Source organism: Gymnogyps californianus, chromosome 3, assembly GCF_018139145.2.
Source record: "Gymnogyps californianus isolate 813 chromosome 3, ASM1813914v2, whole genome shotgun sequence".
NCBI classification, from domain to species: domain Eukaryota; kingdom Metazoa; phylum Chordata; class Aves; order Accipitriformes; family Cathartidae; genus Gymnogyps; species Gymnogyps californianus.
In genome coordinates this window covers 44402262-44420771 of record NC_059473.1, presented here as the reverse complement: position 1 = coordinate 44420771, position 18510 = coordinate 44402262, and the positions used below count along the sequence as shown (strand labels likewise).

The 18510-nt window shown below is 54.4% G+C and overlaps 1 protein-coding gene across 4 annotated transcripts; it reads right to left on the bottom strand.

Annotated features, from left to right (window-relative positions):
• Positions 1-1267: 1267 nt before the first annotated feature.
• Positions 1268-6138, bottom strand: IRF2BP2 (interferon regulatory factor 2 binding protein 2). 4 transcript variants are annotated; one of them, XR_007766228.1, is made up of 3 exons: positions 4965-6138; positions 3784-4687; positions 1268-1603 (listed from the first exon to the last, which is right to left on the bottom strand). XR_007766228.1 is itself a non-coding variant. In XM_050894485.1 (3 exons), the coding sequence occupies exons 1-3, from the start codon at positions 5995-5997 to the stop codon at positions 3972-3974; spliced, it is 1701 nt and encodes a 566-aa protein (XP_050750442.1). In that variant the 5' UTR covers positions 5998-6138; the 3' UTR covers positions 3487-3971. The 4 variants fall into 4 exon arrangements, 3 of the variants coding, with proteins under 3 accessions (XP_050750442.1, XP_050750443.1, XP_050750440.1); XM_050894485.1 differs by lacking the exon at positions 1268-1603 and having other exon boundaries at positions 3487-4687; positions 4965-5337; positions 5386-6138; XM_050894486.1 differs by lacking the exon at positions 1268-1603 and having other exon boundaries at positions 3487-4687; positions 5010-5337; positions 5386-6138.
• Positions 6139-18510: the final 12372 nt, after the last annotated feature.

Here is an 18510-nt window from a genome sequence, read left to right as displayed (position 1 = left end):
CTGTTGTGGTGAAGCACGCGCTGAAGCCGTAGGAGTCAGGGCTACAAACGTCTCGATTTACGACGAGCTCAGCTACTCCTGGTGCCATTAATTTTGGCATGGTCCAATTTTTTCTCCTCCCGCCTGAGGAGAGGCTGTGTTCGTGCAGGGACTGCAGCTGTGCTGTAACACCCTGCACACCACACGGGGTGTCCCACGCCGCTCTGGGGGCAAATTAGGCATGGGGAGTGGGTGCAACCAGCAGGGCAGGTGCCACGCTGCAGGCGAGCCATTGCCCCGGGAGGGCGAGCGGATGGCTGGGTGTCCCCAGAGCAGCGTCCTGTCCCGTCCTGTCCCGTCCCGCCGAGAGCGGCTGCCCCACCAGCAGGATGGACGAGCAGGGCTTGGCCGGGGCGCAGAAGGAAAGGATCCAGGGGCTCTGTTGACATAACAAGCCACTAGAGAGCACTCTCAAATGTATTTATACCCTGTGTCGAAGTGCTAGTTCATAAAAACACGCGGTTGCCATGGCCTGGTTTACAGCACATCTAAAAAGAGAGCTCCCAAACATACCAGGTTTTCTGAGGCCACTGCAAAGGCGGTCAAAGCCTTCCTTGTGCGGCACCTTTCCCACCCCCCAGGACCCGGGTGCAGGGCAGCACCCACCGGCTCCATGCACCCCCTCTTGCCCCGCATTGCTGCCTGTTTACAAGTAAGTGTCAGAAACAGTATTAAAAAAAATAATATCGCACTTGGGCATCTATAGCTTTTTCGAGTTTTCTTCTTTTATATACAAAAAAGTGCAAGAAGTATTTAAAGCTCCTAGTTTCCTTATGCTTAGTGCCAGAAGTAAAAAAAAAAAATGTAAAAATGACAACAGGTTAGTTCAGCAGCTATCAACAAAAGCACCATGCAGGTGATCTGCCAGGAACAAATACCTTTGGAAAAAAAGTGATCAAGTGGGTTTGAAAAAAAAAAAATAATCACACTTTCTTCATTAAAACACTTTTAATACTACACAAATTACAGTATCACCTTTTAAAAAGTTTAAAAAGGAATATTAACAGCAGCACTGTTGCAGCTAAAGCACTTGAAAATAATAAAAAAAAAAAAAAGAAAAAAGCTTGTAGCCCAGGAAGTAGTAAACTGGTATAAAGGGAGAATCCACCGGAGCGTTATTGTAACTCAGTAAAGCAACCAAAAGGAAAAAAGCAACATTGAATGTGAGAAAAATGAGCTATGTATGAACACCCTCAGATTTTAATTTTTTTTGGGGGGGGGGGGGGTTCCTTTTGCAGTTCTGAAGTTTTATGGTGCAGATTAGACTTGGCTGGGGTCTGGGGGCTGAACGTCAGCCGAGCGAGCGTAGCCACCGCGAGCCATTTCTTTTCCAGCTACGTTGTTCCCGGGCCACCACCTCACCACCTGGCATCACCGGCCGGGAAGTTTCCATCCTCTCCAGGAGTCAGAGCTGCGGGTGCAGGGCGGCCGGCGGGGAGGAGGAGGAAGGTGTGCTTCCTTACCGGCCTCTCTGCCCAGTCACACCAACGTCCCTCGGCCCCAAAACAAGGCTATGCTTTGTCAGGAGCAGGTCTTGCCCTCGGCAGGCTCAGAGCTCGGCCACCTGATAACACAAAAGGGGGGGCCTTTTTAGGGAGGCTTTGGGATTTCGGTTTTGCTTCTTTTTTAAGAGTAGGGATACCACCTTAATCAAAAACATGAGCTTCATCCCATGTGAGGTATTATGCCAAGCAACTTTGAAGAACTTGTTACCATCTATCAGCTCAAAATCCATTTTTTTTTAATAAAGTGCCTAAATACACATTTACACAGATCATAGTGGTTCCAAAGAATCCTTTACAGTTGTTTTTTATATATATAGGTATATATATAGGTATATATATATAATGTGCGTTTTCTTCAAATTGGCTAAATGTGTTTACATAAGACACCAATCTTGACTATAGGTATAAGTTTTAAAGCGTAATATTGACTCAATGAATTTGTTTATCATGCAAGTCTTATCTAGTATTACATTGACCTGTAATATGGAACACAATGTAGTGGGTGTGCTCATTAAACACTTCATAAAAAATTACTGTGCATGTGCAGTTCTGATCTTCAAATACTAATAATGACCATTTCTTTTTTTAAAAAAGAAAGGAAAAAAACCCAGTAGTCTTCCAAAAAAGATCTACTCTGCATTAAATTGCAGTCTGAACATTATCACAATAAGAACAGTTGACTAAAAAGCACCCAAAATTCTTCAAATTATAGTCGGCTGAACAGATTTTTCCTCCTCCTCCTCTTCCTCTTCCGATACTGAAAGTGTTTATTAGCCCGTCCCCGGGAAGGGACGACCTCGCCACCCTTTTGCTCAGAAACAACCACTTATAACCGAGTTATAAACACCTCAACAGAAGGGCTCGCACAGCTGCAGCGTTGCCAACGAACTATAAACAGCACAAAAACATCACTATAAGACTCGAACTATTTCTAGTAACCAATGATTTATTGATTTTAGAAGTCTGCTTGGTGATGCAGAAGCGTGATCAAAAGAAGTGGCTTTACAAAAGAGTTCTCCAAAGTAGCTTAAAAGGCAGGGCCAGGGCCATTATGTGCAGCCCTAATTGCTTTCATTTCAACCAGTTTATATTTTCATTTTCAAAGAATAGCAGTAGGTTTGTTTCAAGCACACGTAATAAGGAAATTACAGGTTTCCTCCACCCACATTTGGGCTGTCACTGATATGCCCGCAGGCAATCTGGCAAAGCCTCAGTCACCGCTGTCACTGTACCACACCGTACCTGCCACTACTTGGAAATACAGGGTCAGCGATAGTAACAATAGCAACAGCACTAGAGGTGACTGATAAGCAAACTCAAAGTCCACCTGCGCTATCTGAAAATTAAAGTAAAATTTAAAAAAAAAAAACAAAAAACAAAACAAGTCTCTCCCCCACCTCCCCAGCTTTGTCCAAAGGCACAGAAGCCGCAGAAGTGACACTGAAGACCTTCAGAGATGGCAGTGCTACGTTGGCGCCTTCGCCAACCGTATAATTAAGTTCGTTATCACAATTCCACGTTATGGTATGTAATTGGTGAATAAATGCAGTTTTGTAATCTCACAACTGATCACGTGAACTGCGGTCAACTTTACCTTAAAAAAAAAAAACAACAAAAACACCAAACCAAAAACAAACCAACCCAGAAATCCCTAACTCAACAGCGCCTCTCGGACACCTCTCCACATCCTACTCTGGAGGCAACTTCCCTTGAGAAACACAGAGGAATTTGGGACTGGATCTGGCGGATCTGTCATGGCAACCCGAGACGCGCGTTTCTGGGAGAAAGCCCTCCTGCTCCCTAAGCTCGCCTGGCCGGCGGGATGGCGAAGAGCATCCCCGCCTTGGCTAGCCACTCTTCTCCCCAACCGCCTCAGACCAAGCCTGCATGCGACCAGCTCTACAGGACAGGGGCCAGGAATAAGGAATCACAGACAGTAAGGCAATCTTTACAATGTCAGAAAGTGTATTTGGCATTTAAAAAAAAAAAAGAAAAAGAAAAAAAAGAAACAAGTGCATACAAATACAGCTAGAAGCATTTCTGTTTTGCCAAGTGCTCTCTAAAAAAAGCAGCGCAAGTCACAGCCTACATTGAACAGTAACTGTCACCAGGGAAGCACAACAAATAGTTGCTATAACAAAAGGGAAAAAAGAAAAAACAAAAAAACAAAACGAAAAAACAAAACAAAACAAAAAAAAAGAGAAGGATTAGAAGAAATGCCTTTATAATAAGTACATACCTTTTGTCTTCAAAAAATATAGAAACACAATGTATTCAAAAAAATCAAAATTATACAGCCATGTTTATGAAGTCTACATTTCCCTTGTCTTGGAGATATATATATATTTATATATATATATTTATAGATATATACAGAATTCGAGCAGTTCGAGTTCAAGGTGACGTCGGGCGGCGAGAGCGGGCAAGTCACGAGTCCCTCTCCTTTTTCACTTTCACATCTCCGGCCAGGATGGTGGCGATCTCCCCCTGCATGAAGGCCCAGGGGACGTTGGAGCCGACCAGGGGACACTTCTCCCCGCTGGGACAATACACCTCCCCGCTGGCTCCCTGCTGCTTGATGCTCTGCCGGGAGCAGGGGAAGCAGAACTTGTGGGAGGGGACGGAGGGGCACTGCACGAAGTGGGTGTCTTCCAGGCGCTCGTGGCAGAGGGTACAACACAACGGGACGCTGGCGGCGAGGGACGAGTCCGGCAGGCTGGCGGGGTGGACGGGCTCCAGCCCGCCCGCCGCGTTGGCCCCCTGGCCCGGCACCTCCCTGCCGGGGCCCAGCCTTCTTTGGTTCATGGCGGAGGGCGAGGGGGGGCTGCTGCTGTTCCTCCGCGTGGTGGAGTGGACCTGGTTGGCGTCTTTGGAGGCGTGGTTGCCCCCGGCATTGTCCGCCACCAAAATGAGGGCGGCCATGGGGGACTGGCCGTTCTGGGCCGCCTCGGGCGGCGTGGTCCGGTTGGAGTGGGGCGAGGCGGTGGTCGGCGGGGGCGACATGAAGGGGGGGGCCGTCAGCGGCAGCTTCATCCCTTCCGACGAGGTGGGCAGCCAGGGCTGCACCTCCCCGTTGATCTTCGGGGGTCCCGCCTCGCCCTCCGGCTCTGGGGAAGGCTTCCTCTTCCGGGCGGCCCGGGCCCCTGCAGAGGCAGAGGGGGGGGGAGGAGGAGGAGGGTGAGAAGGCAGCGCAGTCGCAACGCGCCGCCGAGCACGGGGGTCACCGCCGTACAACCGCAGAAACGGGTGGCCGCGGCCACCCCCCCGCCCCCGGGCACCCGGCCACCCAGGCCGTCGGGCCGCCGCCTCGGGCGCCCGAAGCCGCCCGGGATCCTCCGCCCCGCATGCTGGGAGAGACCCCCCCCCGACCTCCCCTCCCCTGCCCGCCGCCCCCCGGCCCGCCGGCCCCCGCCGCCTCACCTGGCTTGGCCACGGCGCCGTTGGTCTCGTAGCCCAGCAGCCTGCCGCCCGCCATGCCCGGCTCCTTCTTGAACTTGCTGTCGAAGGGCGGCACGGCGTGGCCGCCGTGCTGGTGCAGGGCCAGCAACGTGTCCCGCACCGTCTTGGGCTTGGCCAGCCACTCCTGCTCGCCGCCCGGCCGGCCCTTGCCCTCGGCGGCCAGCTCCGCCGCCGCCGCCGCCGGCAGGCTCTCGGCCGAGCCCCGCTTCTCCTTGGCGCCGCCGTCGTGCTCCCCCGCCGCGCCGCCGCCGCCCGAGGAGGAGGAGGAGGAGGAGACGGAGCCGGGGCGCTTGTGCCCCAGCTCGCCGGGCTGCCCCGCCGCCTGTCCCGCCGCCTGCGCCGCCGCCGCCGGCTGCTGGGGGACGGGCACGGCCATCGGGGCGGGCGCGGCGGAGATGGCGGCCAGCGAGGCGGCGGCGGCGGCAGCGGCGCGGCTGCCCAGGCCGCCGATGGCGGCGGGGAGCCCGGCGCCGTTCACCAGCGGCACCAGGGTGGGGGGCACGGCGTGCGTCCGCCGCGGGTTGGGGCTCTGCCGGTTGAGCTCGGGCGGCTCCTCGGGCTTGGGGAAGCCGTTGGGCACCAGGATGCCGTTGACCTGCCGGCCGCCGCCGTACTCGGCGCCCAGGCGGGGCGGCGGCCGCTCGGCCGCCAGCGAGTAGCGCTCCAGGGGCTGCGGCGGGGGCCGCGCCGCCGCCTCCGCCGCGGCGGGGTGGCCGAGCTGCTGCTGCTGCGCCAGGAGCTCCTTGGCGGAGAGCGGCGGCTGCTTGGCGTGGGGCGGCGGCGGGGCCCGGCCCTCGGGAAAGCAGCCGTGCGCCCGCTTCAGCTGCCGCGCCGTGTCGATGACGAACTCCACGCGGTCGGCGCCCTCGTAGTTGACGCAGCCCCGGCAGACGGGCTCGGTGAAGTCCCAGATCATGGCCCAGGGCATGCGGGGCAGGTCGCACAGGTAGCACGACTGCCTGCGGGAAGCAGCCGCCACCGCCGCCGACGACATGTCCCGTCCCCGGGGCAGCGGCGAGCGCCCCCCGCTCCGGCTCCGGCCGCCGCCTCCTCCGCCCCTCGCCACCGGAGTCCCGACGGGGAGGCTCGGGCGCCGCGGCCGCAGCGGGACCGTCCGCCGGGCCCCCTCCCCCTCGCCTTCCTCTTCCGTGCGCTGGAGCGGGGCGCGGCGGGCGCCCCGGCAGACAGAGCCGCTGCGGGGGACGCCGCTCCCCTCGCCGTCTCCGCCGGCGGCGCTCACAGGGCGGCGGGGACGCGCATCTCCGCGGCGCGGCTGGCGCAGGGCTGCGGCCGCTGCCGCCCGCACGGCTCCCCCGCTCGCTGGCTACTACGGGGCGGCGCGGGGCGGCGGGGGCCGGCGCGGCGCGGCGGGGCGGGCGGGGCGGGGACTGCCGCGGGGGCCGGGGCCGGGGCCGGGGCTGGCGGCGGCGCCGTGCCGTGCCGGGCTCCAGCCGCCACCGCCGCCTCTGCGCGCCGCCGCCTCGATTCTTCGACAGTGCCGGCCGCGCCTGCGCGATGGGCGCCCCCGCCCCGCCGCCGCCGCCGCGATCCCGGCCCCGGCCCCTGCCCGCGCCCCCGCCACCGGCACCGCCACCGGCAGCGGGGGTTCCTCCTGCCGCCGGGGGGCCGCCGAGCCCCCGCCCCGTCTCGCCCTCGGGGAGGGCTGTGGGAGCGGAGAGGGACAAGGCGAGGGGCGGGGGTGCGCTGCAGCTCACTCCTTCTTTTATTATTTTTATTATTATTATTGTTTTTATTACTGTTTCCTGCGCCGCCGAGGGGCTTTGCCGAAACCCGCCACCCGTGGACGCAGAGATGCGCGGGGCGCCTCCCGCAGTGCGGGGCTCGGTGTCCCCCCGCCCCGCTCGGCCGGTGACCTTGGGCACGGCGCGGCGCCCCGGGCGCGCTCCGCGGCTGCGGGCTCCCCCCCCGCGGGGCCGGTCAGTGCCACCTCCGGGCAGGGGCCGGCGCCCTCCCGCGCCGCTGCCCGGCTTTGTTCTCCCCGCCGGGGCAGGAGGCACCATTATAAATAAATACAACGATTACCCATCTTTTTTTTTTTTTTTAACTGTTGTCATTGTGCACAGGAAATAGGACGTTCTAGATTTCCTGTCATTTTCAACCACAAACCAGCGGTTCTCTAATGCAGATTAGCAAAATTCACACAGACTAAGCAAACGCCGTCTCCTCCCCGAAAAAGAAAAACCTGCAGACATGTTTCCCCGTCCCCTTTCCACGCTGCGAATCGCGCATCCGCCGCCTGCATCCACACCAAAACACAGGGCGGCGGCAAGAGAGGGAGGAAAAGAGGGCGTTTGCTCTTCCCGTTTGCCACGGGAGGTGAAGCAACCCCTCACCGGGCGCATCCCGGCACGTACGGCCGGGTGCACGCGTCTGCCTGGGCAGGGTAAACACGGCGGAGGCTGCTCCCCCCGACGCCCGTGCTCGGGCCGCCCTTCCCACGGCGTTATGTAGGTTACGGGGGAGGGAGGGAGGGAGGGAAGGAAGGAGGGCGGGAGGCGGGGGCCGGCCGGGGCCGGGGAAGCTCTGACGTCCGCAGCCGCCGGCGGGAGGTGCGTCCCCGCGGCTGGCAGCCGCCCGACGGCGCGGACGGGGCGCTGCGGGGCAGGAGCCGCTGCCGCCGGGCCGGCCCCGCGCGAAGCGCCGCCTCCCCGCTGCTCTTCCTCGGCCCGGCGCGGGGGTTCGGCGGGGAGCGGGGGCAGCAGCCGCCCCCCACTCCCCCGCGCTCCCCCCCCCCCCCCCCCCGCGCCGCCCGCCGGGGCCGGGGCCGGGGCCGGGGCCGGGGGCTGGGTGGCGCGGCCGCCCGTGCGCCCCGGGGGGGCCTTGCCTTGCCCTGCCCCGCCCTCCTCCTCGTCCCGGCGCTGGCTCCTAGCGCCGGCCCCCGTGCCAGGTTGGGTGACTTTGCAACTGCGCGCCCGGCTGGGCGACCTGGAGGCGCCGGGCTGTTAACAAGCAAAACAAAAAGCCGCCCCGGCCCCCGACCCAGCCCCGCACGTCGGGGCGGCGGCCACGGCTGCTGCCCCGGGAGCTACCCCCGGAGCCCTGAGGAGTCATACCCGCTCTGCAGCAGCCGGCCGGGGCAGGGGGGGGGCAGGAGGAAGGGGAAGGGGACGGCCCGGCCGCGGTGCGGCCCCGACGTGTCCCCGGGGAGCCAAGGGTTAACATCGGCTCGCTTTTCCCGAGCAGCCCTCCTTTCACATTGCATCAAAGTCCTTTAAAGCTGTTTCTCTTCCCTCCTCCCCTCCCCGGCTGGAAAGACGCTTTATCCATGCATGCTAAGTAAACAGATCTTTGTTTTCGTCTTCCACCCACTGCCCTCTTTCTCCAGCCCGAAGCTGGAGCCTCGCCAAGCCGGCTGCAGCGATTGCTGCCTCCACACACACGCACACACACACACACACACACACACACACACACACACATACATACAGGGCGAAGAAGCCGGGTTTCTCGGGTGAGGCAATGCGCCTGCAATTGGCAGGGACAAGGCAGGAATTGTAATTGCACTTCATCATGTGATGGCTTATGAAAGAGGAAGTTTGGATGTTTTAGTCACGTACTCCTTTGCCCTCTTGCTTTAGCCTCCAGGTTCTCCAAAGGAAAAAATTACATATATTTATATATACTGGTGGAAAGCCAAGAAACAGTGTGTTTGCACATTTCAGATCATGAGAAGAGCTGGAGTGCTAGCTGAGTGAGGCTGCAGGGGAAGAAGAAAGCAAAGCTTTCATCTGTGGCAGGCTTTTAACTGCAGGACAGAAAATGTGATCTGTGTTTATTTTCCTTTATTTCTAATGAAAACTAGCTGCTTGGAAAAGTCAGGATGAGTGGTATTCTGGTTTTGCTGCATTTGCTGCCTTTGAATTCATTCTGGTGGAAAAAGCAAAAAAACTGACATTACCGAGCTCAATGTCAAAAAGCTGATAAAAAAATAGTGGCAGTGCTACATAGGAAATGTGGTTTATGTATCAAATCACAAAAAAAACGTTCTCAAAGCTGCTGACTGTTACAGCAGTAACTGCACAGCAATCGAACAGATAATGCATTTGTTTCTTGTTCCTTTTTTTTTTTGAAACAGAAACCATCCTTTTGTGCCCCCTCTCTGCACAACGCCCCTTGCTATGACACACCACCACTATAGATAGGAGCAGCGAGTGCTGGAGGACACCTGATGGGGCATGGGGGCCACGCAGGGCCAGGGCAGTGCCTGGCCAAGGAGCACCATGGTGGCATGGATGGGGGCCCAGCATGGTGCGGGAGGCCTTCGCCTTGTCCCGATTGTGCCCAGTGTCGTGGTGGAGGGAAGGAAGGGAGAGGAGACGTCAGAGTGGAGCAGCCCTTCAAGATGAACCCTGTCTGCCACCCCCACATCAACGCCATGGCAAGCCCCTTCCCACCCCATGTTTTTTGGCATTTTTCACTGGGCCACACTGAGGTCTTGCTGTGTTTCCCTGCTCCTCCCTCCCTGCAGGGTCCCACTTCCCTTCCCACTTTTCCTCCGCGCTGCTGGCAGCGATCGCACACGGCCCCTTGCCCCAGAGCTGTGCCCCCAGCCTGCACTTCAGCCACGCACCCGTCCTCCATGGGGCCCGCCTTTCCTTCTGCATCCAAACCAGTGCTCCCCGCCTGCTCCCCTGTGCCCTCAGCATTCCCCTTTTCCTCCCAGTCGAGGGCTGCCCCACATCCTTCCCCTGCTGCAGATATGCACCGCTTCCTGCATGGGTCTTATTGCCATCCTTCTGCTGGGGCAGACGTCCTGCAGGGTAGTAGCAAAATGGCCAGAGCCAAGATGGGAAGGGTGATTATGCTGGAGGGTGCTACCACTTCTCCTTCTTTGATCTGTAATGAATTATGGAGGCTATTCTCCCAGAGCTGAGAGGGGAGAGGCTGGGAATAGTCCTTGATGTTTTGGATTTGGTCAGATGCAGGTGATTTGGGGCCACGGAGCCCACCGAAGCAGCGCTGTCGTGGCTGAAAGCAAGACCTGCCAGCTCAGCCTGCAGAAACCTGACAGCAGATTACAGGCTCCGCCAGTGCACGGCCGGGAGTTCAGTCATTACATATTTGTTGTCTCATTAGAGTCTCTGCTGAGAGGAGAGTTCAGGTGGGAACAGAGGGGCCTTGCCTCCACTCCGAGGTGCCTCCTGATTTTATGGCATCTCTGCCGTTTTCATTCCTACTGGAGATGGCAGGTTGCTCCAGAGGATTTTCCAGAAAGCTGAATGAACCCGGGTTTCAGTAGGCTTCTTGCCTAGGTGAGGATTATGTGATTTTTGCCAACAGTTCAAAAGCCCCTAAAGCAACTGCTGGATCTTGCTTGTAGACAGCTGCTCATGTTTGCCTGCAAGAGTGAGCTACTGGCAGCCATTTTAGAAACCCTGAAACTTTTGATTTTCATTTAAAACAATCCATCATTTTGAAAGTGAATCACCACCACTCCCCTTTTATGTATGGATTTTAAGATGTACAATTCAAACAGCAGTTCAGGTGATGTCCTGCTTTCATGTTGATGCTGGTTCCAAAGCCAGCCTCATGGCACACTGAAAAGAGAAAAATCTTAGAGAAAAAGAAAAATCCCCATCCAACAGTGTTTTATTTAGTGCCATAGGGAAAAAAAGATACTGATGCAAACGAGAGTATCATCAGGCGCAGCCTGTTGACATAAATAGGCTTTGGACAGGCTCATGGTAAGCCACTGATCCTGCAGATGTTTACAACCACTTATAACTTTATTCACATGAGCATCACTATGAATGTAAAGCCGTGCGCGCTGATGTGCTCGCAGGATGAGAGCACGCTTCCCTGAGAGCCGCTCGTCACTGGCATGCTGACGGCTGCCCTGCCCTGCAGGCTGGAGCTGACTGCTGATGGCAGGAGCTGACAGAGGCACTGGCAGAAAAATACTCCACCAAGGCCGGAGGGAGGTAGGGACTTGAGCGGCTACTCAGTGTCTGCCTTTTGCCATACATGGAGGCCTTTTATTAACTCCTTGAAGACAGCTGTGTTGAACGCCACTGTTTGATGTTAACTTCTGAAGAGCTGTGAGGCACCTAAGCAGAGCCTGCCTAGAAAAGGAAGCAGCAGCAGGACACTGGTGTGCCATTAGTTCGCAGATATCGCCCGAAATATGGAGATGCTATGTATGCTGCTATTCTGCTACGATTTTTTGCTCTAGAAAGTTTGGGCAGGGCTAGTTACCAGGGAGTCACGGTGCGAGCAAGAGCCTGGGTGCTACAGCTTCTGCTCCATTGGTGGGCTCTACCCTAGGCGGTTTGGAGCAAAAATTGCACGCTTTCTTTAAAAAAGGAGACAATTCTGGTTTTAACTGAGCAGTTGACTTTACGCCCTCTTTTCAAGTAGCAGTAGAAAAAAAGCAGCGAGGAAAACATCATGGAAATACTTGAGAAATTCAGAAGTTAGTACCCTCCAAAGAGCAGAACTTCAGAGAGACACTTCCAGATGCCAGAAGAAAGGGCAATTGATGTGGAAAAGCTTCCGCCCCTTATCCCCAGGCTGGGTAAATAGGCATGTCGGGTTATCCCATTTACACCCCGCCTTGGCGCTCTGTGTTGCGAGCCACAGTCAGCAATTGTCTGCAGGCAAGGGGGGCAGGAATGCGGTGGCCGGGGGCTTCCCGGGGCGCAGGCAGAGCGGCCGGCTGGCCGGGTGACCCCTTCCCAAAATAAACAGGAAGCCCGGGAAGCCGTGACCCCTCCGCGACACAGCGCCGGCTCTGCTCCCTGCCTTCTGCGCGGGAGCGGACAGGCTTCCAAGTACCCTCCGAAAATTGGACAGGGGCGAGGACTTCACAGGAAACGTTACAAAATAAGAGCAGAAACAGATCGTCTGTTGAAAAAATTATGGAGGGCTTTAAAACTCCTTCTCTTTAAGCCCCCGGATAGTCGTATTCCTTGTCTGTGCTTCATCCCCCCGAGCCCACATCGATGCAGCGTGCAAAGCACTGACTAGCTGCAAAGAAGGGGCAGAGCTTCCCTTTCTGCATACGTTGAAGGGCTGGTGTGCCTGAGCACAGAAGAGGAGCCCCAGGGAAGGTGCGCCAAGGGGTTTCTCGGTTAGGCTGGGGAGTTCGGGCTGGGAACCGCTTTTTCCCTGTTTGGGGGAGTTGGCAGCAAGGTCCTCACACGAAATAAAAGTCAAAACCAAGGCCCAGACCTTCTTGAAGCCTGGGCCAGAGCTATTAAAGCTGTTTCCAGCCTGGGAGTTCCTGCATTACCAAAACGTCCCCCCCGAAGCAGCAAACTGGCGCTCGCTGACAGCTCCAGCTGGCAAGTCACCTCCCAGGCCTGCCAGAAGAGCCAGCCGTCCCTAAAGGCCTCCCTGCCTCGGCGGCCGCCAGCCCCACAGTTTAGGGCAGGACAGGACCACCACTGGCGAGGGAGGCAACCCAGCTGAAGGTAGTCTTTGCTGCTGCTGACCTCAAGGTTTCCTGCCAGTGCCGGTGGTTTTGCAATACCACTTTTCTGCTCGCCCGGCGGTTGCCTCGTCCTCCCTGCAGGGCACGGGCACCTGGAGGGGCTGGGGGCTCTGGGGGGGCAGGTGGTGATGGGTTTGGCCTCCGCGCAGATCGGCTAGTTCAAAGAGACTTGAAGGGGAAGAAGAAAGGGGAGATGGATTCCCTCTCTGATTACCTAAGCAATTGCTAGGGTTTTGTAGTTACCAAATGCTGGTGCTCGCCTAGCTGGGCAGCAAGACGCACCATGCTGGTGCCCTTCCTGCCCACGATCCCCTATCCCCCCACCTCAGGGGGGCTGCTCTTTAGGGGAAACACTACAACATATGGAACGATGTGCAGCTGCTACAGGAGAGTCTCTTGAACAGACCACTCTTCCTTCAGGAGGAATTTCGGGCATTGGCATGCAAAGGCTGCGAGCCAGTGCGTTAAGCTGCAGCCTCGGTTTGTTCCAGGCACGTTAAGATACGGTTGGGGTGCCCACGTTTCTGCTAGTCATTGCAGCTATGTTATTTCACTTTTGCAACGTAACAAGAGTTAACAGAAGTGTGCCCAAATCTGAGAAAACACAAAATGCAAATGAAATTTGTTTCTGGCCCCCCTGGCACTGCCTCTCATTCCTCTCTCTTTCTCTCCTCCCGATGCTCAGGCAGTGCCCCTCCTCTGCAGGGAGCCCCTCAGGGAGCACTCTGGGCAGTCAGAGCAGGAGGAAATGCTCTTCTCTGTGCTTCAGCCTCTAGCCTTACCTTTTTGCTCACAGCTGTCTAATATGCTAAGTAAAAACAAGTAAAAGAGGGTATTTTTATCTTGTACATTCTGTGATATGCGTAGTATACTACTGTGTAGCAATGCTGAGGAGCAATACTTATAAGTTTGGGCATTAATGATGCATTTGTAAACTTAAACAGCAGAGCTGTATTGCATTAACTCATCCTGTCCACTCGTACTTTCAGGCAAAAAAATCATGCACATCCCACATCCCTCCTGCTCACGCTGAGCTCCAGAAAGAGGTGCCTGCTAGGAAGTACAGCTGAGTTCATATTTGATAAAAAGAACACCAGCATCATTAATAACCAGTAGACCTGTGCTGGAACTAGCAATTAAACTCAGTCTCCTCCTCTGAATTTCAGTCATTAAAGGAACTTGCCAAAGGCTGGGACTTGCGTATCACTTTTAGTCTCCCAAATGGGACTGGATGAGGGACTAAGGACCAGTCATCTTCGTAATGGGACCTGCCAAGGTCCTTGCGTCATGCCCAAGGAATGGCTGCGCTGGTGAGCTCGCTGGGGCGGCTGCAGAGGCTGCTTGCACAGCCACCACTTGCTGCTGATTCAGGGGTCTTGCACGTGTGCTTGGAAGGTGCCAGACAGGCGTCCCTCAACAACCCTCTCCCTGACACATCTCACCACAGTTTCAACATGCAGTCCGTCATGATCAGGAGCACCAAGCAGCTGCCCTTTGCTCCATGGTCTGCTTGGGAAGTCCTTTAGAGGCTATGCCAAAGGCGGCCGGCATGAAGGACACCACTGTCGTTTTGTGTCAGACTCCATGGCACCCCATGGCAGGAGAGCAACGACAGGGAAAAAGCACACCAGTGTAGACTTCAGCAAGGACTAGTTACCTCGTGCTGACCAGGGCCCCTCCAGTTGTCTTCCTGGCCGCGGTGGAGACGTGGCCCAAGAGTCAGATGAAAGTCCTCTGCTTCACTTCCCATATGCCCTGTGCAGCCTCAGAGGTGAATAACTTCTGCATATCGCTGATCTGGGATGGGTTTCAATGGCTGATCCAGAAGCAAGAGGACGATCACCTTCATCATCCATTTTCCCTCTGCCAGTTACTATTATTGCTAACTGCTGTTCCACACACATTGTAATTAAGTGGAAAAAATACAGACCAAATGGAAAAGGGTACGAGCCTCTCAAAAACATCTCTGCGCTAGCTGCAGCCTGACTCAGCCTTCAATTAACATTCTTACTTAAAATAGTTTTGTTATACAGCTTTTGTTAAATCTTACATAATAGCAGGCCAAGTCACCGCCCCAGAGCACCACGCTGAAGCGAGGAGCTTGGCCCTGGTCTCCTGGGCACCATCTCATCCTGTCTTTGAGCCAGGTGGCCTTGGATGTGAGTGAGCTACCAGAGGAGAGTGTGCAGCACACCTGCGGCTCTTCCTTGACGGGTGCATTGAACTGGTGCTGCCACCAGAAGAACTGATCCCACTCTCCCCGACCCCAGCTGCTCGGTTCTGCCCGGCGCTGCCCTCTGCATCGCGCCGGTGTGGCTTCTGGAGCAAACCTGGCAGCGCCGATAGCCACAGCACAGCTAAACCTGCCCCAGTGCCCCCATCCCGCTGCTCCAGGGGTGCTCCTGCGGCAAAAGGGAGCAGGTCGGGATGGGCGGCTGGGGAAGGACCTCAGTAGCAGCACTGGTTTGCAGCTGCTGCAGGAGACCCTCATGCTGCACCCGCACCCGTCCCATTGCCCGCCGCTGGCTGGGCCGCCCCTCCCTGAGCTGCTGGAGGGCATGCCGGCGAGGACGGAGGGACACGTGGGCCGGCAGGCCTTCTTAGGGACACGGGGCTGCTCTGGAGATGGGTCTCATTTCCTACCAGGGCCTGAGGAGCTTGAGAGCTGGGCTCCATCTCCTGCAGAGCGGGATGGCAACCCTGCCTCTACTATCACCAATAATGATAACGTGGGGAGATCTCTGCACAGGGCTCCTCCTCTTCGCTGCAGAGGGATGTCCTTATGGCTCAGTACTGCTATAAAAGCATTTAACTACCAGCGTGATTTTTTCTTTGCTGTTCTTATCAGGCCTAGCTTCTAACTGGTACAGAACATGCTCTGTGTGTGCACACGCATTTATGTGTGTGCCGACAGAATATAAAATGGGGATTTGTGTTAAAATCTGAAAAATTGGCACATGGGGTGCAGGTATGAGGTGAGGAAGATACTCCCATGTCTACTTCTGTTTGGGGGACTATGTTTCATTTGAAGCCATTGCTGTCAAATTTATGGCTCCACAAACGCTCTCTGGGATCGTGGGAACCTCAGCCTGAGTTTGCATGATGCTCCTGAACCAGGATGGTGTTTCAAATGGAGAGAGAGCTGGGGAAAGAAGGAGCCGGGCACATCTAAACTTAATATTGCTCACCACCCCCGACCTCAGGAAACCGATGAACACAGTGGGCACCATTCCTGGTGGGGGCAGCTCCACTAAGTCACTGAATTTGCACCAGGGCAGCATTTGGCCCAAGGTGATCATGTGCAGCACCGGTTAACGTGAGGTCAGGAGGCTGTGCGGCTGACAGGTCACCACCACCTCGTCCAGAGGACCATCCTGTCTGCTCGGCTCGGCTCAGAGTCCCAGCCCAACCCACCACCAGTGCTGAAGGGGAGTCGCTCCCGCCGGTGCCCCCCTTCACCAAGGAGCTGGGAAAACTCCTAGGGATGGCAGAAAAGTCACATAATGGGCTCAGCTCCTCTTCCACTGGGAGAGCCTTGCAGTGGCACGCAACCTGGAAAGAAGTAGGTTAATGCAAGCGAGGTTCTTTCTTCTGAATTTTGTTCTATACTGAGAGTTATGTGTTTTGGCAGACTTTTTGATGAATAGGTCAGCAGGGTGTGGAAATGTATTCTAAAGCTTTCTGCATCCTTGCACATGCTTCTAGTTGCCGGGGGTTTTGCCTACTGCTTCACTTGGAAGGGTTTAAAAGAAAATGCAAATTGTAGGCAAAGGGCAGAGATAGGTTTTTGTAAATACTTTTGGCACAGATTTTAGCCATTCCCTTGTCATTTGTGAAACAACAGAAAGAACCCCTACAACTGTATACTATATGAAAATACCAGTTTCTCTGGTATTTACAAATAGTAAAAAAACCATCGCAACCTGCTATATGCACCTCCAGATAGCATATATAAATATCCATAAAACTGTCTTTACTTCAGAATGGGTACAGGGCAAGTATGGGAAGAATCTGGACTTTTTCACATCTTCTTCCAAAACTAGCGTTGGTAACAAAAAGATACTGTTTCATGTACTTCAAAAAGGGGTGAATGTTTCTGCACGCTAGGCTTTCAGAATCAAACTTCTACACCTGAAATATGAGAAAAATCATATGAGCAAAAGACTAAGAAACTCTTTTCAGATGTAACCAGATACACCGTCCAACAGACTGGAATACTTAAAATCCTCTTTAACCAACGGCATGTCAAGACATGCCTGCTTCGGACACTGTTAAGACATCCAGCCCCCATATTTTACATACCCTCCTAATTACATTCATATGTTTGGTTTCATATTTGACCTCTCTCTTGCAACAGAGTGCAAAGTAAAGCACTCCTTCTCTTAGGTCTGATACAGGAATTAGGCTGGAGAGTGTGGGGGATTCACAATCGTTGTATCCCTCATGTACACAGTAGTGACATGTACCAATAAGCAGTACAACAAAATAAAAACATTTTAAAAATCCCCAGTGCAAATGTGCACTTTTCAATTTAAAGTATGGTCTGGGCCCTTTCTCTTTGCCTTGTTTTTGGAGCACTTTGCTGTTCACACCTCTAATACTTCCTCCATAATCTGGCAGCTCACCAGCTACCAGGTTTCAGCTTCTCTTTATTAGGAAGACAAGACTATTTGCACAAAAATTGCATCATTCCAGAGTGAGAAACTGACTCATCTCAGTTGTTAGGACTTTTGTCACTGAATCCTGTAGGCTCAGGTTCCCGGCGCACTGGGAATGGCTTTACATGAAACCCTGGCCTGCACAAGGTGGTGGAAACACTGATCAGAAGACACCAGCTGCACAGAGTAATTCACTATTTTCTTCCCTCCCCTAAATTCTCTAGGAAGCCGAAGCCAAAAATCACATCACTGTCAGCAAGAACAAGATTGGACCCTTTATAGATATAGATATAAAACCAGCTAAATGTGATTATTTGGCGCTAAATGCACGTGCTTTAAAAGCACATTATCAATGAGAAAAAGATCTGAAGGCACAGTGATTCCTAAATGGTGGCCTTTGGACCATTGCTGTTGTTTTGGGGAAGGAAACAGCAATGGCGACAGAAAGAGAGAAGCATCCGGCAGCCTGCATAAGGGTGGATTTCACTCCCCGGCCCTTTCTTAGGCGAGACACGAGAGTTTTTCCCGAGTGCAGTCTGCAAGGCTGGATCACAGCCCCTCAGCCTTCAGCACATCAGGATTTCCAGATTCAAGACAATGCGTCTGGGATTTTTTGGGTGAGCTGCACCTCCTGTATGTTTTACTTGGACAGTTGGGTTTAAACACCACGCTGCTCTGCTCTCCTTTAGCACTGTTATTACAGCCTTGTTTGTGAAGCAAGAAGAGTAATCCTCATGTAAAAATAATAGTATTGGAGACCTAGACAGCAGATGGTGTTATTAAATACCTGGGCAAAGTCTAAGGTCATCATGCTCTACCAATTAACAAGATATATTGTCTATCACTTAATAGGTAACCTCCTAGTGTGGGATGTTTGCAAGGCCGAGCAGAGTGGCAAGTGGTATCTTGTCCAAGCCCAGATGACTTTTCCAGTTAAACAAATATTTGGCAACCATTTTCTTGCCTAAATTTGTTGCTACCAACACGTCGGAAAGAAATAATATGATTCCATTTAAACTCCTAAACGATCCCTTCTTTAACCAACTACATTAGGTTTTAACTGGATGGCAACAATTTGAGCGCTTATTGATAGTTGCCTGGCATATAGGTTAATTTATAAGAGCACAGAGAGGCAAATCCTCAGGCCATGTAAATCATCGTGAGTCTGCCGCAAGGTATGTCTCTGACCAGCTCCGGCAAGGTACCGTGCCTGTGAGGTGTGCTCGCCAGCCGGCTTTTGTTGTCCACAGAGGTCTTCAGCCATGGAGCATGTTTCTTCTTACTCATGGGAGCGCTCCCCTAGGGAAAGCGTGCATTTATCTGTGTTGATAAAGTTGGAATTGAACCTTGCTAATATGTGGCAGGGCTGTTCTCGTTGCATGATCTAATAAAATTT

Excerpts from the sequence above, each read along its gene's own strand:
- IRF2BP2 (XM_050894483.1), bottom strand. The coding sequence starts at position 5,997 with ATGTCGTCGGCGGCGGTGGCGGCTGCTTCCCGCAGGCAGTCGTGCTAC. Across the intron at positions 4,688-4,964 it reads CGGCGCCGTGGCCAAGCCAG|GGGCCCGGGCCGCCCGGAAG; the intron begins GTGAGGCGGCGG and ends CTGCCTCTGCAG.